The sequence below is a fragment of the Neophocaena asiaeorientalis genome, unplaced genomic scaffold (genome assembly GCF_003031525.2).
Source record: "Neophocaena asiaeorientalis asiaeorientalis breed wild unplaced genomic scaffold, Neophocaena_asiaeorientalis_V1.1 scaffold76, whole genome shotgun sequence".
NCBI classification, from domain to species: domain Eukaryota; kingdom Metazoa; phylum Chordata; class Mammalia; order Artiodactyla; family Phocoenidae; genus Neophocaena; species Neophocaena asiaeorientalis.
Window position 1 is genome coordinate 498,739 of NW_020173668.1, and position 19,014 is coordinate 517,752.

The 19,014-nt window shown below is 50.7% G+C and overlaps 2 protein-coding genes across 3 annotated transcripts in view; one reads left to right on the plus strand and one right to left on the minus strand.

The window, feature by feature from the left end:
* The window catches only part of PRCC (proline rich mitotic checkpoint control factor), a 23,721-nt gene extending 21,917 nt beyond the window's left edge, over positions 1-1,804 (minus strand). Inside the window, exon 1 of one of the 2 annotated variants that reach the window (XM_024748080.1) lies at positions 1,053-1,776. In XM_024748080.1, coding sequence (XP_024603848.1) covers positions 1,053-1,523 — 471 coding nt within the window. In that variant the 5' untranslated portion in view covers positions 1,524-1,776. Of the gene's footprint in view, positions 1-1,052 lie in introns of both variants that reach the window. The other variant, XM_024748079.1, reaches the window with a different exon arrangement.
* A 16,488-nt stretch (positions 1,805-18,292) lies between these two features.
* Positions 18,293-19,014, plus strand: part of HDGF (heparin binding growth factor) — a 3,298-nt gene continuing 2,576 nt past the window's right edge. The window contains exons 1-2 of the mRNA XM_024748321.1: positions 18,293-18,440; positions 18,584-18,722. Of these exons, the coding sequence (XP_024604089.1) occupies positions 18,373-18,440; positions 18,584-18,722 (207 nt within the window). The 5' untranslated portion in view covers positions 18,293-18,372. The remainder of the gene's footprint in view (positions 18,441-18,583; positions 18,723-19,014) is intronic.

Below are 19,014 nucleotides of genomic sequence, written 5' to 3' on the forward strand. Positions count from 1 at the left end.
GGGGGGGGGGGCAGAGAAGAGAAATAGCCTCCAGGAAGAGTCAGAAGTCTGAAGAAAAGAAAGGGCAAGAATCAGCTTCTCTCAGAGGGTTACCAAAGGTGAGCCAGGGATTGACCCAATTAACCTTTTAGAAGAGAGAGAATGGAAAGAACTCCAAATAACTCTAAAGTATTACCTGCCCCTAGGCTGTCTCCTTTATCCCCCAAAGCGCTCACCCCAGAAAAGGCCTTCAATTTTTCTGATACAACATTCAGAAAACGACAAGAGCTTGGTGGCCTCTCTAGGACCCAAATGTCCTAATTCACCTAGGCTTGAGAAATACCTAAATCGTGAAACTGAGGCACAGGCCTGGAGTTCAGATAAACCCTTAATCTTCACTCTGCCCTTTGCCAGGCAAGATCATGCATACTGGACACCTGTTTCTCATCTGTAAAAATTAGAATGTTATCTCCCAGAGTTCTGTAACAATTGAAGGAAAGGGCCAGTGCCTGGTAAACGATCTGTACTAAACAAATACTCAATTTCTTCCCTAACTCCCCTCAAACACAGAAACCAGGATTGCTATCCTTTTCGTTCCGAAGCCTGATGCTTTTAAGTTCAGAGGCAAAGGAAAAGGTTAGTCCTGAATGTTCAGCAAGGGCTCAGGAATCCTGTCTCCTGTTACCTAAGGTGCCAGATTTTATGCTGTTCTCAGTATAAGAGAGAGAGAGGAAAAAAAACAAAAACAAAAAAAACCTGGGCTGCGGTGAAGATGCAACAAGGCGGAGTGGAACCAAGTGTCCCTAGGTCTGGGCCTGTCAGTGCCAGGTGATGGTATATGGCCCTTCTGCAGGCGAATCCAGCTTGAAGAAACCCGCATGGACAAATACCCTAACTCCCCAAAGCCGACAAACTTCAGCTCAATTCATCGCACTGTACCAGGAATCCAGCGGTCCGGAATCAACGGATGCATTTACAGGAGAGAGCCCCGCAATCTCCACAAGTCCCTCCTACAGCTGAGCCCATGCCCAAACCCAATGGACAGTTTGGGGGTGCCCTCCTCAGATACTCACATCCCCCTTATGCAGCTCTGGCGCCGCAATCTTCACCGGTTCTGTCCTCTTCTTTGGCTTGGGAAGCCCCAGGGGGGGCCCGGCCCCGCCGATATGGGGGGGCAGACTGAGGCCAGGGCCTCTGGGCGAGGGCAGCCCCAATCCCAGCCCCTCCCCAATTCCCGCCGCTTCAGCCGGGCTCACGCCTGGAGGTGGGGGGAAGCCTCCCAGACCGAAGGGCAAAGAGGGAGGAGGCTGGAGCCGGGGGTCTCCGGTGGGTGTGGGCAGCAACAACGGCGGGGGAAAGGCTGGGGCCAGCATCTGGGGGGACGGAGGCAACAAGGCCGGACCCTTGGGCGCGGGAAGAGAAGCGAACAAGCCCCCTAAAGTGGGCCCAGGTGTAGGGGCTGCCGTCTCCTCCTCCTCCTCCGCCTCCGGCTCAGCCTCATCCGGCTCACTCTCATCGCTGCTGGCGTAAGCAACCAGCGACATGGCGCCTCCCGCCTTTGGGGCGCCCTTGCCGGCAGACGAGGCCTACTTGACACCGGGGATGTCCGGAGGCCTAGTGGGCCCCGCTAGTTAGCGGGGCGGTGAACCAAAAAGCCCGCCTTCTCCGTACTCTAGTGGCAGCCCCGGTAGAGGCCCATGCCCACAGTTGGTTTCCACCGATTAAGCCTTCCCTCTCCACTTAAGCTCCTAGTCCCGGGCAACTACACACAGCTAATGGCCGCCGAGTCACTCCACCTCCTCCTCGTCTCACCAATATACGAACTACAACTCCCAGAAAACACTTTGGCCACAGCACCATTCTCCGCCGCAGGGAGCTCAGCGCAAGGCACGGCGGGAGTTGGAGTCCGAGGAAGGATTAAGGGGTGCGGAGAAAGACAGGAGGTAAACCCGCCTCTGACACGAGGACTCCTGGGATGAGTAGTTTTTTTGGTCTCCTGACAATTCCTAGGTAACTACAAGCCCCATCGGTCACCGCGGTAGTCACGGAGACGGATAGGAGAGCATTTCGGTACTTGAAGTTCCCTAAAACAGCTGCCTGGGCGCTAAGATTTATGGGAGACGTAGTGCTCTTAGAAACTGCAAGTGAGGCTGGGAATGAGAGGGAGTCTGGGAAGGTGACGGATTGAGGGAAAATAGCTTAAAGGGAAAGAGGTCTGTAAATGAACTGATGAAGCTTCCGAAGCCACTGAAACCCGGAGTTGGAATAAAACACGCCAAGAAGAGCCAGGGCCCGAGACACCTGTACGGAATTGGGCTGCGAGCCAGAAAGAAGCAAGACTTCAGGCCTAATTAAAAACATCTCAGAGCTGAAATAAATGTGATGTAAGAGGGAGTAAGTGATCTCCCTCGCCTTGACCAAGGTGCATATCCAGGAGCACACCTAGCCCTTCCAGCCTGGGTCCTAACCTCTCTCTGTAGTGAGACTGAAAGATGGGCAGGGCCCTGGAAGGCAGAGCCTGGTACTTGAGTTTAATCCCTTCCCCTCAGCCCAGTGGGTTAAGGGGGCCAGCTACATCTGAGCCCCCTTCACAGATTTGAGACATCACCTGAGTCCATCTCTATCTGCATATGTCCTTTGTATCTGTGTGTCCGTGCTTGGTATTCGTGTGACTTCGTGTGTGACCTTGTTAATCGGTCTCTGTGAGTGCCTCTTATATCCATCCATGTTTGTGTGTCCTTTTCCAGCGCACACATGTCTGCCCGTGATTCTGCAGCTGTCCTTCCCTGTCCGCCTGTAATTTTGTGTCCTTTTCTTTATATTCATCTTTGCCCCTTCCTGTCTGCCTGTGACTGGGTGCCCTCTACTTGTCAACTCTGTACATGTCCTATATATGCCAAACCACCTCTGTGTGGGCTCTATTTCCCTATTCCTAGAGCAGAAGGCTCTACTGAGCTCAGCCCATAAAGACTGTTGAGGTTTGGGGAGGAGGCTAAAAAGGAAGATGGGGAGGAGGCTAAAAAGGAAGATGGAAAGGATGACAAGGGGGGCGATGATGATGACAACAACAGAGAGGGACAGTGAAAACCCAAGCATGAATTCTCTGTCAGACAGGCCTGCTAGGGCCCCCTCCTCCCCACCTTCTGCATGTGTCTAAATCTCACCCTACCTTCACCAACAAACTCATATGTTGCCTTCTCCGTCTGTTTGCTTAAATCTGTTTGCTCCCTGCTCTGGATGCCCAGAGCATTTTTTCTGCCCACCAATTCTTAAACTTTATTGTGCCTAAGATCACTGGGAAAACTTCTTAAAAATGCAAACTTCTGAATTTCAGTCTAAGAGATTCCTCTTCAGTAAGTGTGGGGTGGGGCCCAGAAGTCTAAATTTTTTTTTTTTCCAGTACGTGGGCCTCTCACTGTCGTGGCCTCTCCCGTTGCGGAGCACGGGCTCCGGACACACAGGCTCAGCGGCCATGGCTCACGGGCCCAGCCGCTCCGTGGCATGTGGGATCTTCCCAGACTGGGGCACGAACCCGTGTCCTCTGCATCGACAGGTGGACTCTCAACCACTGCACCACCAGGGAAGACCAGAAGTCTGAATTTTTAAGAAACTCCTCAGTTGATTGCAAAGCAGGTGCACTGAGGACCACGTTGAGAAACTAGACCTTCCAGTCCTATCTCGCAGCTGGTATGCTTTGCACAGTACTGACTTCTAATACCACCTTTTCGAATCTAGGTTCCCCAACCTACTTTCTGGTGACTTTAGACAGTCACTTCTCTTCTCTGAGTCTCACTTTCCTCCTTTGAAAAATGGATAGAGTATGAAGGAGGCCTACCCTACTTCTGTGAGAGACATCTGATATTAACACACAGTGAAATGATTCAGAACCTAAGAGAATGGGAAACTTTCAAAGGGAAATGACTATCCTTGTTCCTGGTCAACATATCTTCCTGCCCTGCAGTGAAGAGACACCCCAAAAGGGCAGAGATCTTTTTGACAAACATTTTCTAAGCAGGGTCCTCTTACTGTAAAGATTAATGATTTACCTTAATAGGTAGATACCCTGCCCTTGAAAGATTGTTTTCGTGCAAGAAATTGATAATAGAAACTTTAGGACAGGGATGGGAAGGGGATTTATTTCTTACTGCTTACTCCTTTATACCTTTAGAAATTTGTAACTTGTGCATGTATTACCTATTCAAAAGTAGTAATAACAGTTATAAAGTCTTCCATTAAAGATAGAGAATAGAATAGACATATCTAATTTGGTTCCCTCCTGAAATTCTACTAAAACTTCAATTAAAGGAATTTTTTTTAAGGCATTAAAGATCATTTTGAAAAGATTTAAACCCACAAAGATGGGGACATGAGAAAAGGAGATCACAGAAACAACATTTGGAAGGTGGAGAGCAAGATGCATCAATGGTACTGACTTGGCATATCCAAGAGAGCCGAGAAGCAAGCTGGCCTTGGGGAATGGTGAGAATGAATCTGAAGTATCTGTGGAAACCTCAAAGGGCTCAGGAGTGGTGGCATCAAGTACCTCCGGAAGTGAATGAGAAGGGAAGGGAGCAAAAGTGAGGGCTGGTTACAAGATGGTTAACAAACAGTTAGATCCCTAAATCCCCTCCCCCACTTCATGCTCGTGGAAGACTGCCTCTCCCCAATCCCAGAAGAAATAAAGGGTTTTTGTTTTTGTTTTTTTCCAGAGGGAACAAAACAAGAGGGTTTCTGCTATGGGGAAAACCAGGCACAGTCAAGGGCAAAGGTATTTTACAGAAATCAAAGGAATTAAAGCAATACGCACATGGAATACTGAGACCCCAGACCTAATTCTCCAGAAGACTGGCCACGGCCTTTACCCTAAAGGCTAGATGCTGGGAAAAATCTCCACAGGAAAATGTGTTCAGCCCAAGAGGAAAGATCTATGGAATCCCACATCAGAGATTCCCCGTACAAATTTCCCAGGCAGATAACCCTCACATCAAGTTCTCAATTGAGAAGCCCCAACCACATGCCCATAGGTACAAGATGTCTTTTTAGTCCTTCACTCTTTTTTTTAAGTCCCTGACTCTTAAACATGAGCAGGTACTCTGACATGAATGATAGAGACAAAACAAACAAGTAAAAATAGAGAAAGTGCAGGGAGAAGAAAACTTCCAAAACCTAACAATTTTCTCAAATAAGTAAGAGAAAATACTGTATACATGAAACAAGAACAGAATGCCATAAAAAAGTAACAAGCAGAAAATAAAATAGAGCTCTTGAGAAATCAAAATATAAGCACACAAATAAAATTCTCACTAGAAGAGTTGGAAGAGAAAAGTTCAGAAAATCAGAGAACCAGCCCAGAAAGTCTAATATCTGAATAATAAGAGTTCCAAAAAAAAAGAGAGACAACAGAAAAAACACAGAGGGAAGGAAATCATCAAAGGAATAATTACAGAAAACTTCCCAGAACTGAAGGACAAGAGTTTGTTTTCAGATTGAAAGGGCCTACCCACTGCTCAGCATAATGGATAAAAATGGATTCACACCAATATGAAATTTCAGAACACTGAAGACAAAGAGAAGATCCTGAAAGTTCCCAAAGAAAAGAAACAGATCTCTTAAAATGGATCAGGACAGGGACTTCCCTGGTGGTGCAGTGGTTAAGAATCTGCCTGCCAATGCAGGGGACACGGGTTCAAGCCCTGGTCCAGGAAGATCCCACATGCCACAGAGCAACTAAGCCTGTGCACCGCAACTACTGAGCTTGTGCTCTAGAGCCCATGAGCCACAACTACTGAGCCCACATGCCACAACTACTGAAGCCTGCGCACCTAGAGCCCGTGCTCCGCAACAAGAGAAGCCACTGCAATGAGAAGCCCGCGCACCACAACGGAGAGTAGTCCCTGTTCACCGCAACTAGAGAAAGCCCGCGCACAGCAGTGAGGACCCAACACAGCCAAAAATAATAAATAAATAAATATGCTGCAAAAACAAAACAAAACAACAACAACAAAAAAATGGGTCAGGACAGAATGTGCAAGGCCTTCAAAAATGCAGAGGAAAAATATTTCCAACCTAGAATTCAACTCCAAGCCAAACCATCAATCAAGTGGGAGGGTAGAATAAAGAAATTTTCAGACATAGAAGTTCTCCAAAATTTTCCATTCTAAGCACCTTTATTCAGGAAGCTACCAGAGGATGTGCTTTATCAAAAAAAAGGGGCGGGGAGGGGAGATTAACCATGAAAAAGAAACACCTAGGATTTAGAAAATACAGGAGAGGGATGAAGGGAATCCCCAAGAGGCTTGGGAAGGGAGATTCCAGGAGGAAAGCTGTAGACCAGACTACTCACTGCCAGCCACCTATTCACCTTCAGACCTACGCCTTGCCCCCAACACTCCCTCAGGGCCTGGCACAGCACCTACCAATGCCCTAGGAATATATGTGGGGGTGAATGAATGAAGCTTCAAGCCCGTGGCAATGTGGTGGCAGAAATGGTGGCCTTTCAGTACCTCCATTGCCATCTGTGCCCACAGAAGCCATAATCAGCTTCCTTCAGCAGAGCCAAAACTGCTGCTCTCTCTCCCTCGGTGGTGGGGAGGTGGGGAGAGGGGCAGAGAACCCACTAGGGCTCAATCTTATCATTCCAGAAAAGGGCCCTTGGCCCCTCCTCACCCAGGCACCTCCCAGGCTCCTCGCCTCCCTAGGCCTCTGTCCCTGGTGTCTCAGAGCAATGCCCTTGATGGGATAGGGCTGAAAAGTGTGGTCAGACACGATCAGAGCCACAGCAATTCTGTCAGCCTGACTCTGGTCCCAGACCTCATTCCTTTAAGTCTCAGGGACCAAGGGGAAAGCAGACAGACCTGGGGTTTGTGGCTGTACACAATGGAGGCTTCTCATTCAACCTTAGATGCCCCTGTCTATAATTAGCAAGGTTACTTCCAGCACTACTTGTCAGCAAACTCCTGCAAATAATGTTGCTGTGAATGACCTTTTTCATCTTGCAAATGGGAGAGAAAAATGGTGAGGATCCTCACCCGTGAAAGAGATGAAATGGTACAGTTTTATTCACTACAGCATTATGGGTATTATCAAAAGAAAGGAAAAAACCTGAACATCCATCTACAGGGGGCTGATTATATCATTTATGACACAGAAATGTTGTGAACTATTATGCAATCATTAAAATGAATGGGGCCAATCCTTGTGTACTGAAATGGAAGGAGTCCCAAGATATATTGTTAAGTAAAAGGTAGTAAAGTACAGAACGGTGAAAATGAGATGCTACAATTTGTGTAAAGGAAATAGATAGCTCTGCATTTGCTTGAAAATTATATAGAGAGAATATTACTAGAAAAATACATATAAATTGGTAAATTTTTGCCTCTAAGAAGAAAATTGGGGTGGCAAGGGATAGGGATGAGATGACTTTTCACTAAATTATCTTCTTGACTTTCTAAATTTTGTATCATATACACATATTCATTACATATACAAAAAATTAAGCTGAATTTTTTTAAATGACATCTACAACTCATAGGGATCTTGAGATGCTCCTCTTTCCTGGTCTGTGAAGGCTGAAGTTCTCTCCCCTGAGGGCTAAGGAGCCAAGGAGCCGTTGCCACCATAATTCTTGGAAGAGCGGAGAAGAGAACCCAGGAATACAGCTCCCCGGGAGCTTTCATAGCCCCTTCCACATGTGAGGTCACACGTCCCTCAGCAGAGACCACCGCTGTATCCTCTCCATGACCTGGCAACTCCAAGCCACTCCACACCCGTGCTGCCTCCAAATGAATCTTCTAGAAGTTCACCTCTGCTCTTGCCTAAACACTTTAACCGCTTCCACTGTCAACCAATTAAATCTAAACTCTGGGGAGTCTGGCCCAGGCATTAGTATTTTATAATTCTTCAAGTGACTCTAATGTACAGCTCAAATGGAAAGCCATGGCCTTGGAACACTGCTGTCCAATAGAACTTTCTGAGCTAATGGAAATGTTCTGTATCTGCTCTGTCCAATACAGTAGCCAATAGCCACATGAGACCACTGAATACTTAAAGAGTGGCTCATATGACTGAAGAAGGGAATATTTCGTTTTAATTAACTTACATTTAAATAGATATGTTAAAAGAATAGCTTTAGAGAATGAATCCAATGATTCTCACTTTTTAAAAAACAGAGGGGCTTCCCTGGTGGCGCAGTGGTTGGGAGTCCGCCTGCCGATGCGGGGGACACGGGTTCGTGCCCCGGTCCGGGAAGATCCCACATGCCGCGGAGCGGCTGGGCCCGTGAGCCATGGCCGCTGAGCCTGTGCGTCCGGAGCCTGTGCTCCGCAACAGGAGAGGCCACAACAGTGACAGGCCCGTGGACTGCAAAAAAAAAAAAAAAAAAAAAAAAAAACAGAATCCAGGAGTTCCCTGGTGGCCTAGTGGTTAGGATTCCGGGCCTTCACTGCTGTGGCCCAGGTTCAGTCCCTGCTTGGGGAACTGAGATCCCGCAAGCTGCATGGTGGCCAAAAAAATTAAATAATAAATAAAAATAGAATCCTCTTTATATACAGGATATTATACATACAGAAGAGTTATAAAACATAAGCATTTTTAAGAAAACTAGCTAAGGGAATTCCCTGGTGGTCCACTGGTTAGGACACCTCATTCTCACCGCCAAGGGCCTGGGTTCAATCCCTGGTCCAGGAACTAAGATCCCACAAGTCTGTTCTAAGCCTGTTCTCAACAACCCCCTTTACAGATGGAAAACTGAGGCACAGAAAGGTTGAGTAACTTGTGGCTGGTCACATGGTTGGTAAGTGGTGGAGTGGGACTCAAACGCAGGTAAATGGGTTCCCAAGCCCATGTGGACACCCACATTCATCATTCATTGTAGTAGTGCCAGCTTTACCCGGTAAGAAGGCTAATACCTAGAAGCTCACTGCAAGGTAACCCATTTTCTTGAACTAAGTATTACTCAATCGAATCTGATAAATACAGTGATCACTGATTTTATCAAGCATTTACCATGTTCCTGGCTCTATTCAAAGCCCTTTAAAATACATTAAATTCATTCAATCCTCATCACAACCCTTTTTACAGACATGGAAAGTGAAACTCACCCATTTCACAGACATGCAAACTGAGACTGGGAGCAGTGAAGTAGGTTTCCTAAAGCAATACAGTGTGTCACAGTGGTGGAGCAGGTACTTAGACCCTGTTATCTCTGACTCTTAACCACACTGACTCCTTGTAAAATGCATAAAACCATGAATGCTTTTTTTTTTTTTTTTTTGGCGGTACAGTGGCCTCCCACTGTTGTGGCCTCTCCCGTTGCGGAGCACAGGCTCTGGACGCACAGGCTCAGAGGCCATGGCTCATGGGCCCAGCCGCTCCGCGGCATATGGGATCTTCCCAGACCAGGGCATGAACCCGTGTCCCCTGCATCGGCAGGCAGACTCTCAACCACTAAGCCACCAGGGAAGCCCATGAATGCTTTTTTATTTTGGGAGGCACCAGGGGGAGGGGCCAATGGAGGCGGTTTTGAAAACCACTGTTCTAAACTTCCCATCCTTCTCTCCTCCATTTTCCAGAAGGGGTAACCGGGCCCAAGAAGTAGTAATGGGAGCAGGTCACACAGCGTTGAGGGCTGGGACCAGAGCCAAACCCCTCGACTCTCTCTTAGGAGTTAAAGGGAAGGAAGCTGACATTTCCTTTGAAACTAATGAGCAGGTAAGGTTTTCACTCATATGATCTCCTTTTCACTTTACAACCACACTATAAGGGTAGCTATTTGTATTAGTATTTTTGCAGTGGAAGAAAATTTTGTTTAGAAATTCTAGTTAAGTCATTTGCTAAAAGCAAGTTTCAAACAAACACAGATTGTTTCCACTAGACTACATTGCCCCTTCCTCTAGTACTCTAAATTCCACAACCCTACTGCTGTGCCAGTTCCTCCTTCTTCCTGACATGGACAGAAAGAAGTCCACCACTATCTTCCCTGACCTAGCTCCTCCAGACTCGCTTCACAACCCTAGAGCCAGATCTGCACCCTCAAGCCTTCTCTGCTCTAGGGCCCCAGGTCCACTGTCTGTCTTGACCTCTCCCACACACAAATGTAGAATCAAGCACCAGCATCAAAGGAATCATCTCACTGAGACATCTGTGAATTGGTTCCAAGCTGGACTAGCAGTCGGGGGCCTGTGACCGAGTGTTTTAGACCTTACTAATCAAATGGAGGTCCAAAGCAGCAGCACCTTGGGTGATGAAATAGAAATGTGGGCACCCCACACCTACTGAGTTAGAATCTGCTTTTTAAGAGGATCCCCAGGTGATTCATTTGCACATTAAAGTCTGCAAAGCGCTAAATTAGACCTGAATCCCAGGGGAAGCAGGTTTATGCCCGCCCCTGTAACTGACCCTCTGTGGCTCTTGGCTTGGTTGTTAGGGGCAGCTGTGAATTGGTTGATGATGTTATTGTAAGGAGAACTTGGATATTAAATTGCAACCAAGGCCTGGGAGATTATTGCAACAAAGGGGACCCTGGTTGTTTTATTGCAACCAGCATCTGCATGGCAGACTGAATGACAGGCCCAAGAGATTTGTTGCAAAAAGAATTTAAGAAGCCTTATTGCCATCTCCATGCAACAACGTGGAGAAATGGATAGGAGTCTTTGGTTTAAACTAAATTGGGGTGTGCTAAATTGGAAAATAGTTTAAAAAACATGTTTGTTGCACTGAAACGGCATATTTATAATACTGGCCTGAACACTAAATAAAAGGAAACCAATTGTGACACTGGATTTACTGAAACATTTCTAAGAACTTGTGACAAGATTCTCTCCTAACAACAATAAGAACAAAGAAGGGTATTAGTCTGACAGAATCTGGACTATCACGCTGACTGCATTTCAAGCTGGAATGCATGGTAGAGTAAACACCAACTGGATCTAGCTGCTCTGTTGCAACAAGTTTGGATTTGCTATCGAAACAAATCGACAAGTCTGTGGCTGAGGGCACGCATGAGGACCTTGCAGAGTGCCCCGCTGTGCCAGCAGCCTGGGGCCTGGAGTGCCTGTGGACAGGGCCAGCCACCTCCTATCACAAGGTGGGATTATGCTGAGAGGCCACATTTTACAAAGGCAACAATTGTGAAATGCATTGCCATGGACATAAGGACAACCAACTGATATGAAGGTCTGCAGGGAGCAAGGTCAGGCCTCAGCTAATGATAAGCAGCCCTTCCATGTCTGTGATGTTGGCAGGGAAGTAATGTGATCCCATCTTACAGTTGAAGAAACTGAGGCTCAGGGAGAAGTTCAGGGGGTAGCCCAAGTTCTCATGACTAGTGAACAGCAGGGTAGGATGTGGATCTGGGCCTTTTGGCTTCATCCTGTGCTTCTTTTTCAGGGAGACTTTGCATATGCTTTGAAGTAGGATCAGGAAACTTGTGGGAAGAAAAACACACATATTTTCTCTCTTCAAACCTAGAATATTTTGTTGCAAAGTTTTAAGGATCTGGACATACTATAACATAAGATCCAAATAGCTTATTTCTAAGTTACCATAGGTGTCTGGAATTTCGGCAAATCCAAGATCAACAGAGTGACAGCAAATCAAAGATGTAATTACGGCAAAGTCTTGTTTGGCTTAATGGTAAGCGACGTGAATTCAAGTTTTGGCTCTATCAGTTCTTAACATATAACCTAGCCTAAAATGTTGTCTCTGGAATCCGGCAAGCTCACATTCGTCCTTTAAGACCCAACTCAAAAGTCACCACTTTGTGAAGCCTTCCCAGATTTTTCCCCACTCTCACCGCCCCGAGAGAGCTAGTGACTTCACGTTTTATCGATGGTTTGGGATTTACTGGCATTCTACTGTCTCTTCCCACTAGAACAGAGCTCATCTTTGAGGGCTTAACTGGTGGTAAAGCCCAGATCTCTTTTGCCGGGAAGTAGCAGAGAACCGAGACCTGTCTAATGCACATGGAACGTGGCCACTTTGTGCCACAACCCCTCCGAAGCTTCCTCGATACCGAATTCCACAAAGGCCGTCGTAGGGCGCAATCCCCGACGTTTCAGGAGCCGCCCCACAGACTGTAAGCACGTCGAGGTCCAGGCCAAACCTCTGTGCGCTCAGGGGCGCGGTGCCCAGCTCTCGCCCCGGCTCGGCTCCCAGCACGCTGCCACGCACTCGGTGCCCAGCAAACATTCGTGGATAGGGATGGAGCCGAGGGCAGGGAGACACTGCGCCTAGACGTCGACAGTTGGCAGCGCCGAAGCCGCAGTTGGGAGCGACCCGAGGGGCCGGGGGAGGGGCGCCAGGCCGCTCCGTCCTGCCGGGCGCCAGCTCCTCCCGGGCGGGCGGGCACCCACCGACAGCGGGCACACAAAGCCTACTCGGCTTGCTCGGCAATCGGCTCCTCACGCCTGTGTCGCCGCGCACCGCCAGGCGGCTCCAGGTTGGGCGTCGGGCAGTGGCAGGCACAGGGCGTCAAGAAGCCGCACTCATCAAACCGCCGCGGGAGGGAGCGCGGAGGAGGGAGGAGGAGGAGTGAGAAAGGGAGGAGGGAGGAGGAGGAGTGGGGACCGGGAGGGGGGTGGAGGAAGAGGCCTCGCGCAGCGGAGGGAGCAATTGAATTTCAAACACAAACAACTGCACGAGAAAAAAAAATACCCCCAGTTCAAACTCTCCTTTTCCTACATTAGATGGTTAAGAAGGATCTCAGCCCTGAAAGGCTAGATGGAGGCGGAGTTCGCTTCTAGAAAACTTTGGTTTGGGGCATCCGTAAGAGGTCTGAAGTTGGGAGGGTCGAGGAATCGTTGGGGGGCGGCAGAAGAGGGGATCCGTCTAGCTTGGAAATCACCGGCTAGTACCCTTCACTCCTCAGCTCCACAAAAATATTTCTCCGTATGCTGCCGACTCAGATTGGGGGCTGAAGGTGGCAGAGCCCTTGCTGGGATTGGGAAGTCCAGTCCAGACTGCCCTGCCTCTTAGTGGAGGTGGGGGGAACCCGAGTTGCTTCTCCTCTCCATTTCTGAGCCTCTCCCGCCAGAACGGCCCAGTCTGCCATGTGGTTGATTCAGCCCGCCAATGTGAGGCGCCCACCCTCCCCCCACCCCAGCACCTGGCCAGGTGGGAGGGTGGGGCCCAAATGCCCAGCCTGGCGCATTCCTCATGTTTCCCCTAAGAACTGAGACAGGTGAAGTAAGGAGTAAGGGAGGTTGCCAGAGGGTGCTGGAGGAGGTTGGGGGTGTCACAGGGCACAGTGTCTCTGGCACCTTATTTCAACGTTGGTGTAGAGGCCTTTGGTATCGGCCCTAGAGTATAGGACTCCTGTAGAGTGTAATCCAAGGGCAGAAAGGAGTAGAGGGAGGGAGATTCCGGGCAAGGGGACCAAGTGTAGAACTGCCTTATGGCTGTGGGTTGCTGTTTTCCACATGAGTCTGTGTCTTCATCTGGACCAGACCCTGCTCTGAGCTTGGGAAGTTGCCCCAGGCTCCCTTGGGTCCTGTTCAGTGTCCAGACCAACTTTGGGGCCACTCTGAGAAAATCCAGGAGACCCTTCCTCACTCAGTACCCTCTCCTGAGGAATATACCTAATCCCATATGCCTTGAGCTCCTTGTTCCCTGAAACTTCTAGATGTCTGGCCTATGGAATGGGAGTGAAGTACAGAGTGAAGCAGGGCTCTCCCAGCCTCCAGGGCCTCCTAGGGGACTTGGGTTTGGGGGGTGGGGGGCAGTGTGAGGAAGCAGCCACAGACAGCCTTGTGTGTGCATGTATGTGTGTGGTGTGTGAACACTCATGTACTTTACCCTGCACCTTTGATCCATCTGGCTTCTTGATCCAGATGCCAAGGTCCTGGTGGGCAGGGCAAGAACTGAACACAGGTCTCTACTGCTTCTACCTCCTGGGGGTAGGACAAAGTCCAGAGACTGGGGAGGGGGCTCAGCTGGAATGGGGATTGTAGGGAACCCCTTCAGGCTGCAGGGAAGAGAGAAAGGGGGGCCCATGCAGACCCACACTGGCCCCTGTGAAGAAGGCCTTCAGGTTTCTGGTAGCCTTTGGAGTGAGGGCAGCGCCTGGGACTGGGGGTGCTGTCCATTTCCTCTGTTCTCCCTAGGCCTCCAGGACAGGAGGGCAGGACAGGGAGGCAGTCTCTTGCTCTGTTGAGGCCTGGGCCCTTTAGATAAAGTTCGGGTTGGGGGAGGGAGATCAGACTGGATCCCAAAGAGATAGGACCCCACCCTTTGCCTGTGCTCTGGGTCTTGATTCTGAAAATTGGAGAGAGCGGTACACCCAAGGTTGTTATCTTCCGAATACCTCACCATCCTTGGGTGCTGTCTAAGTCTTGTGAGTGGCAGAGCCTGAAGGGGGGCCTGGCTCTTGCTGAGATGGAGGAGGAGTAGGGGGGGCCTCGCTGACTGCTCCATCTAATAGGCAACCAGAGTCCTCAGCCATGGTGAAGGCCACTGTGTGGGCTTTCCTTCCTCAGCCCCTGCTTCTGGGGAGGATGGCTGACTCTGGGTGAGACTGGAACAGCCCAGTGCTTGGAGAGTTCAGCCAGAGGGACCACGTGGTAGGCAAGGCCTGCCTGGAAGGATGGTGTGACTCCATCTTAACCTTCTCCTCTCCTCTTCCTCCTGCCAGACTTACTGGGGGATCTCCAAGCACTTAACAGTTAACCTCCAAGACTCAGGGATTTTCCCCCTGAGGTTCCTTCCTCCTTTCTCCACTTCCTGTTTCACAGTCCCAGGAAACCTGAGCAGCCAGAGGGCCTCGCCCATCTGTCTTCCCTCTGCCCTTCCCCCACATCCAGGCACCACCTTCTCTTTTCTGCCTCTTGGGCTTGCCACACTTTCCTGACCCCAACTGTCTCCTGCCCCACATTTTACGGTTCATGGGTCAGGTTGGGCCTGGGCCTTGGGTGTGGTGGTCAGAACCCTGGCTGGCAGTCAGGGTGGGCTTAGCCTTCTCTGCTGCCTTTCTATGTGCTGAGCTGGCGCCCCTGGGCCTGGATTTGGTATGAGGCTGGGGGAGAGGTGTTCAGTCCTCTCTCCCCACTCCTCACCTGGGTACTTCAGGCCTTAGAAGGTGCCCTGGGCTCTGGGAGGATGGGACTTGTGTTCAGGCCTGTGTGATGGAATGAGGCACGTGCAGTGGGCAGAGGGTGGGGGGTGGGGAGTAACTTGCCAGGATTCCTGGAATGGCTGAGAAGTAGCAGAGCCCCCTCCCCTGTTGGCCAATGGAGGAGGTGCAGTGGGGTACCCAGCACTCATCTGGCCCCACCCTGACCCACTTAGCTTTGACTCACTTGTTCTGAGTCACAACCTGGATATAAAGGCACCGCCTGGGAGACACATGTCTGTATTGGGAGTACAGGCCTCCCCTGAGACTTCATATCCTCTATGTCGTCGACGAAGAACCTCCTTTCACTTCCAAATGCAGAAAGACATTTCCTTTGTGGCTTGAAGGATGAAGGGTCCACTAGAGAAGGAATGTCTCCCCTTTTTGGGGTAAGGGGTTGGGAATTCCATTAAGTAAAAGGAGCACGCCTCTCCTGGCCCTTCCCCCACGGTTGCCTACACTCGAGGTGAGGTGGGATTGGGGTGGCTTTATGCTTTGGGGGTAGATGCCCATCTGCCCAGGCCCCTGGCCTCCCTCTTTCCTCTTTCCTCTCGACCTACCCTTTATCTGGCTAGAAGTCAGCAGGGCGGGTATATCTGGTGTGTCCCGTTCTGTCTATTTTTAATTCCCATCCATTCTTTGGTTTCTCCCCCGCCCCTGAGGCTGGGCAGCTGGTGGCCTCCTGGATCCCCTGTCACAGCGTTCAGCTACCTCTCTTTTGAGTTTGCTTCCCACGTGAAAGAGACTGACGGGCAGAGCGCTGCTTTGCCTGGTCTGAGCTCCTTGAGAGGACCTCATGTCTCCTGTTTCTGACCCCTTCACTCACCATCCCCCCTTTCCTGAGCCTCAGTTTCTCCCTTTTCATCACATGTTTCCTACAAGCCTGTTAACGTCCTGGCTCAAGTGTGGCACTGAAAATGCAGAGCCCAAAGTAGTTCCCAGCTGGGACCCTTAGATATTCCCCCCCACCCCCCCACCCTGTCCTCTTTCCTGGTGCACAAAGATCCACCAAGAAGAGGCCTAGGAAAGAGCTTTTGCTATTATTGTCCTATGCCTGTCTCCTGGGATCTCTAAGCCCTGGAGGCCCTCATTTTATTTTTTGCTTCCCCCTCTGAGAGGAGGGTGGGGAGCTAGCAACAGGACCCAGGTATCCTAGCAGAGGACTGGCTCCTCCTTTGCCTACACCCCAGCTCTGCCTTCCTGAGAAGGGCCCGCAGCCCTCACCCCTAGCTGTGGTTTCAGGGACCCAGGTGCCAGACCCCAGGCTTGGGGGTGGGGTGTGTGTTGGTGTCCCCTCTTCCCCAATCTGGAGAGAGGGCCGGGGGGGGAGGGGCAGTCACATTCCTGGTTGCTGAGTGGCCCCGGGGGCGGGGTTGGGTTGTCATGGCGATGGGGATTGAGCTGGGGTGGGGGACAGCGTGCCTTTCCACCCCCAGCTCTCACACCCCAGTGTCTTCCCGATTGTGGGGAGGGCCCAGTTCGTGCTGAGCCTTCCTGGGGGGGAGGGGCTGGACCTCTGTCCCCAGAGGCCACAGGGCAAGGGGGGAGGTGCTCAGGAGCTTGAAGACTCCATGTCTGGAGCAAGATGCCTCTCAGATTCTTGCTCAGGTTCCACCCCATCTCCTGGGTGTGTCTCAGCTTATTTTCATCCAGCTAGCCTCCCTGTCTCCCCAGGCCCCCAGTCAGGCACTCTGTCCTAGTCTCTGTGTGTTTAATCACTGCCTTGGCCTGTCTGTCTCTTCCCTATCTGCAGCCCGGGCCCCAGCCAACATGGCCACCTGGCCTCTGTCCGGTGGGAAGCCCGGCCGCTAGGGCTGCTGCAAGTGTTGCTGGGAGTTGTAGTCCTCTTCCCCCGTCCCCCACACCTCCTCCCTTCCCCCCCCCCCAACTTCCAGGGCCTGATCTGGGAGAGGCTATCTGAGCCGCTGCCTCTCACCATTTCCCTGACCTCAGACCGCTGCACCTTCTCCACCACAGCATCCCTTATGCCCCCAGGACATTTGAGGCAGAGGATCAAGTCAGGAGCTCTAGTTCTGAAATCTGGCCCTCACTAACTTGTCCTGTCATCTTGGGCAAATTACTTTTCTTTTCTGGGCCTCAGTTTCCTTGTCCGTAAAATAAGAGAGTCTGACTACATGACATGACTTTCAGAGAGTTCCCCAGAAATCTTTTGGAGCTGCTCCTGATGGCGGATATTGGATAGGCAGCCCCTTGGCCTCACGTCTGCACTTCAGTCAGAGCAGGCTGCTTTTGTCTGTTTCATAGAGTCGTTCAGCATATCTTCACTGTGCACTCGCTGGGTGCTAGGCACTGTGTTGGACTTACAAACAGACCTCTCTGTTCTCGGGGCAGGTATAGTCCACGTAGACGTTAAGCAAATGGTAACGTGAAGAGCTGTAGAACTAGAATTGCGAAAAGCACACTGTGAAGGAGAGGTGCTGAGAGTTTTATCTGGGGAGCCAGCCAGGTTGGGAGAGATGGGGAAGCTTTCTGGAGGAAGTGATGATGGGGCTGAGGTTGGAAGGCAGATCAGGAGTTACTACAGGAGACTGAAAGGTCAGTGTGGCTGGAGCAGAGAGCAGAGGGGCAGCGTACTGGGGAGAGGATGATGATACCGAGCACATATGCGGGACGTACTACATGATGGTCGTTTAATCCTTACAACGCTATGGTTTAAGTACTGTGACCATCTCCATTTTACAGTTGAGAAAATTGAGGTTCTGTCAGTTGCCCAAGCTCATACAAATACTGTTGGCAGCATTGGAATTCAGACCTTGACGTTACGGACAGTGGTGAACAGGTGGGCCCTAGAGTCCTGAAAAGCCACCGGAAGGTTTCTAGCAGGGGAAATGAAATGCTCAGACCCACACTTGGAAAGGCCCCCTCTGGCTGCAGTGTGGAGAATGAGTTGTAGTGGGGCAAGAATGGAGACTGAGAGAAGAGAGGGAGGCCGTGGTTCCAGTCCAGGCAAGAGGGGACAGTGGTTGGACCAGGGTGATGGCAAAGACGTGGAGCTTTATGGGCAGGATCTGTTTATGGACGTTGTTTGGTTTGTGAAAGAGAGGCGGGGATTCTGCTGGGCTTTTATGCCTGACTTCTTTTGAACAAAGTCACACTGCTAAAAATGGTTCAGAAACCTCTTTGGTGAACTCCTGGGTCCCGCTCAGTCTGATTTTTCACAGGTGTGCCTTAGAGATCAGCCCCTTAACCCCTACCCTCCGGCCCCAGATTCGTGACCTCAAGACTCCAGCTCACGCTCACTTTACTCATCTTGCTCTCAGATTGACGAGATGCCTGAGGCTGCCGTGAAATCAACAGCCAACAAATACCAAGTCTTTTTTTTCGGGACCCACGAGACGTGAGTGAGGGGGCAGAGGTGGGGAGGGCCACGGGGGGACCACTTTGGGGAAAGAGCAGTGGTGACGGCACGCCTTCCCTATGGGGCTGCGCAGCTCAGATGCGGTGAGGGACTCGAGAGCACAGTCTCCCATCTCTCACCAGGGCATTCCTGGGCCCCAAAGACCTCTTCCCTTACGAGGAGTCCAAGGAGAAGTTTGGCAAGCCCAACAAACGGAAAGGGTTCAGCGAGGGGCTGTGGGAGATCGAGAACAACCCTACTGTCAAGGCTTCTGGCTACCAGGTGAGCTGCCATCCGCCCCAGAGACCTCCTGGAAAGCGGGTGTGGCCATAGGTGCCGGGAGCCCCTGGGCCCACATGTGATGCTTCAGGAACAGACACCAACACCAGGGCTTTCAGAGTAGGAGCTCGTGGGGTGGGGGGTTGGGGGAGGCTTCTTGCAGAGGGGAAGGGGTTCCGGGTGTGTGATGTAGCTGTGGTCAGGGGCCACCTGTTAGACAGCGCCTGGGGGGGCAGGAACAGGATGGAGGCGGTAAGTGGGGACAGGCCTTTGGCAGGCCCAGTGTGAGTGGAGG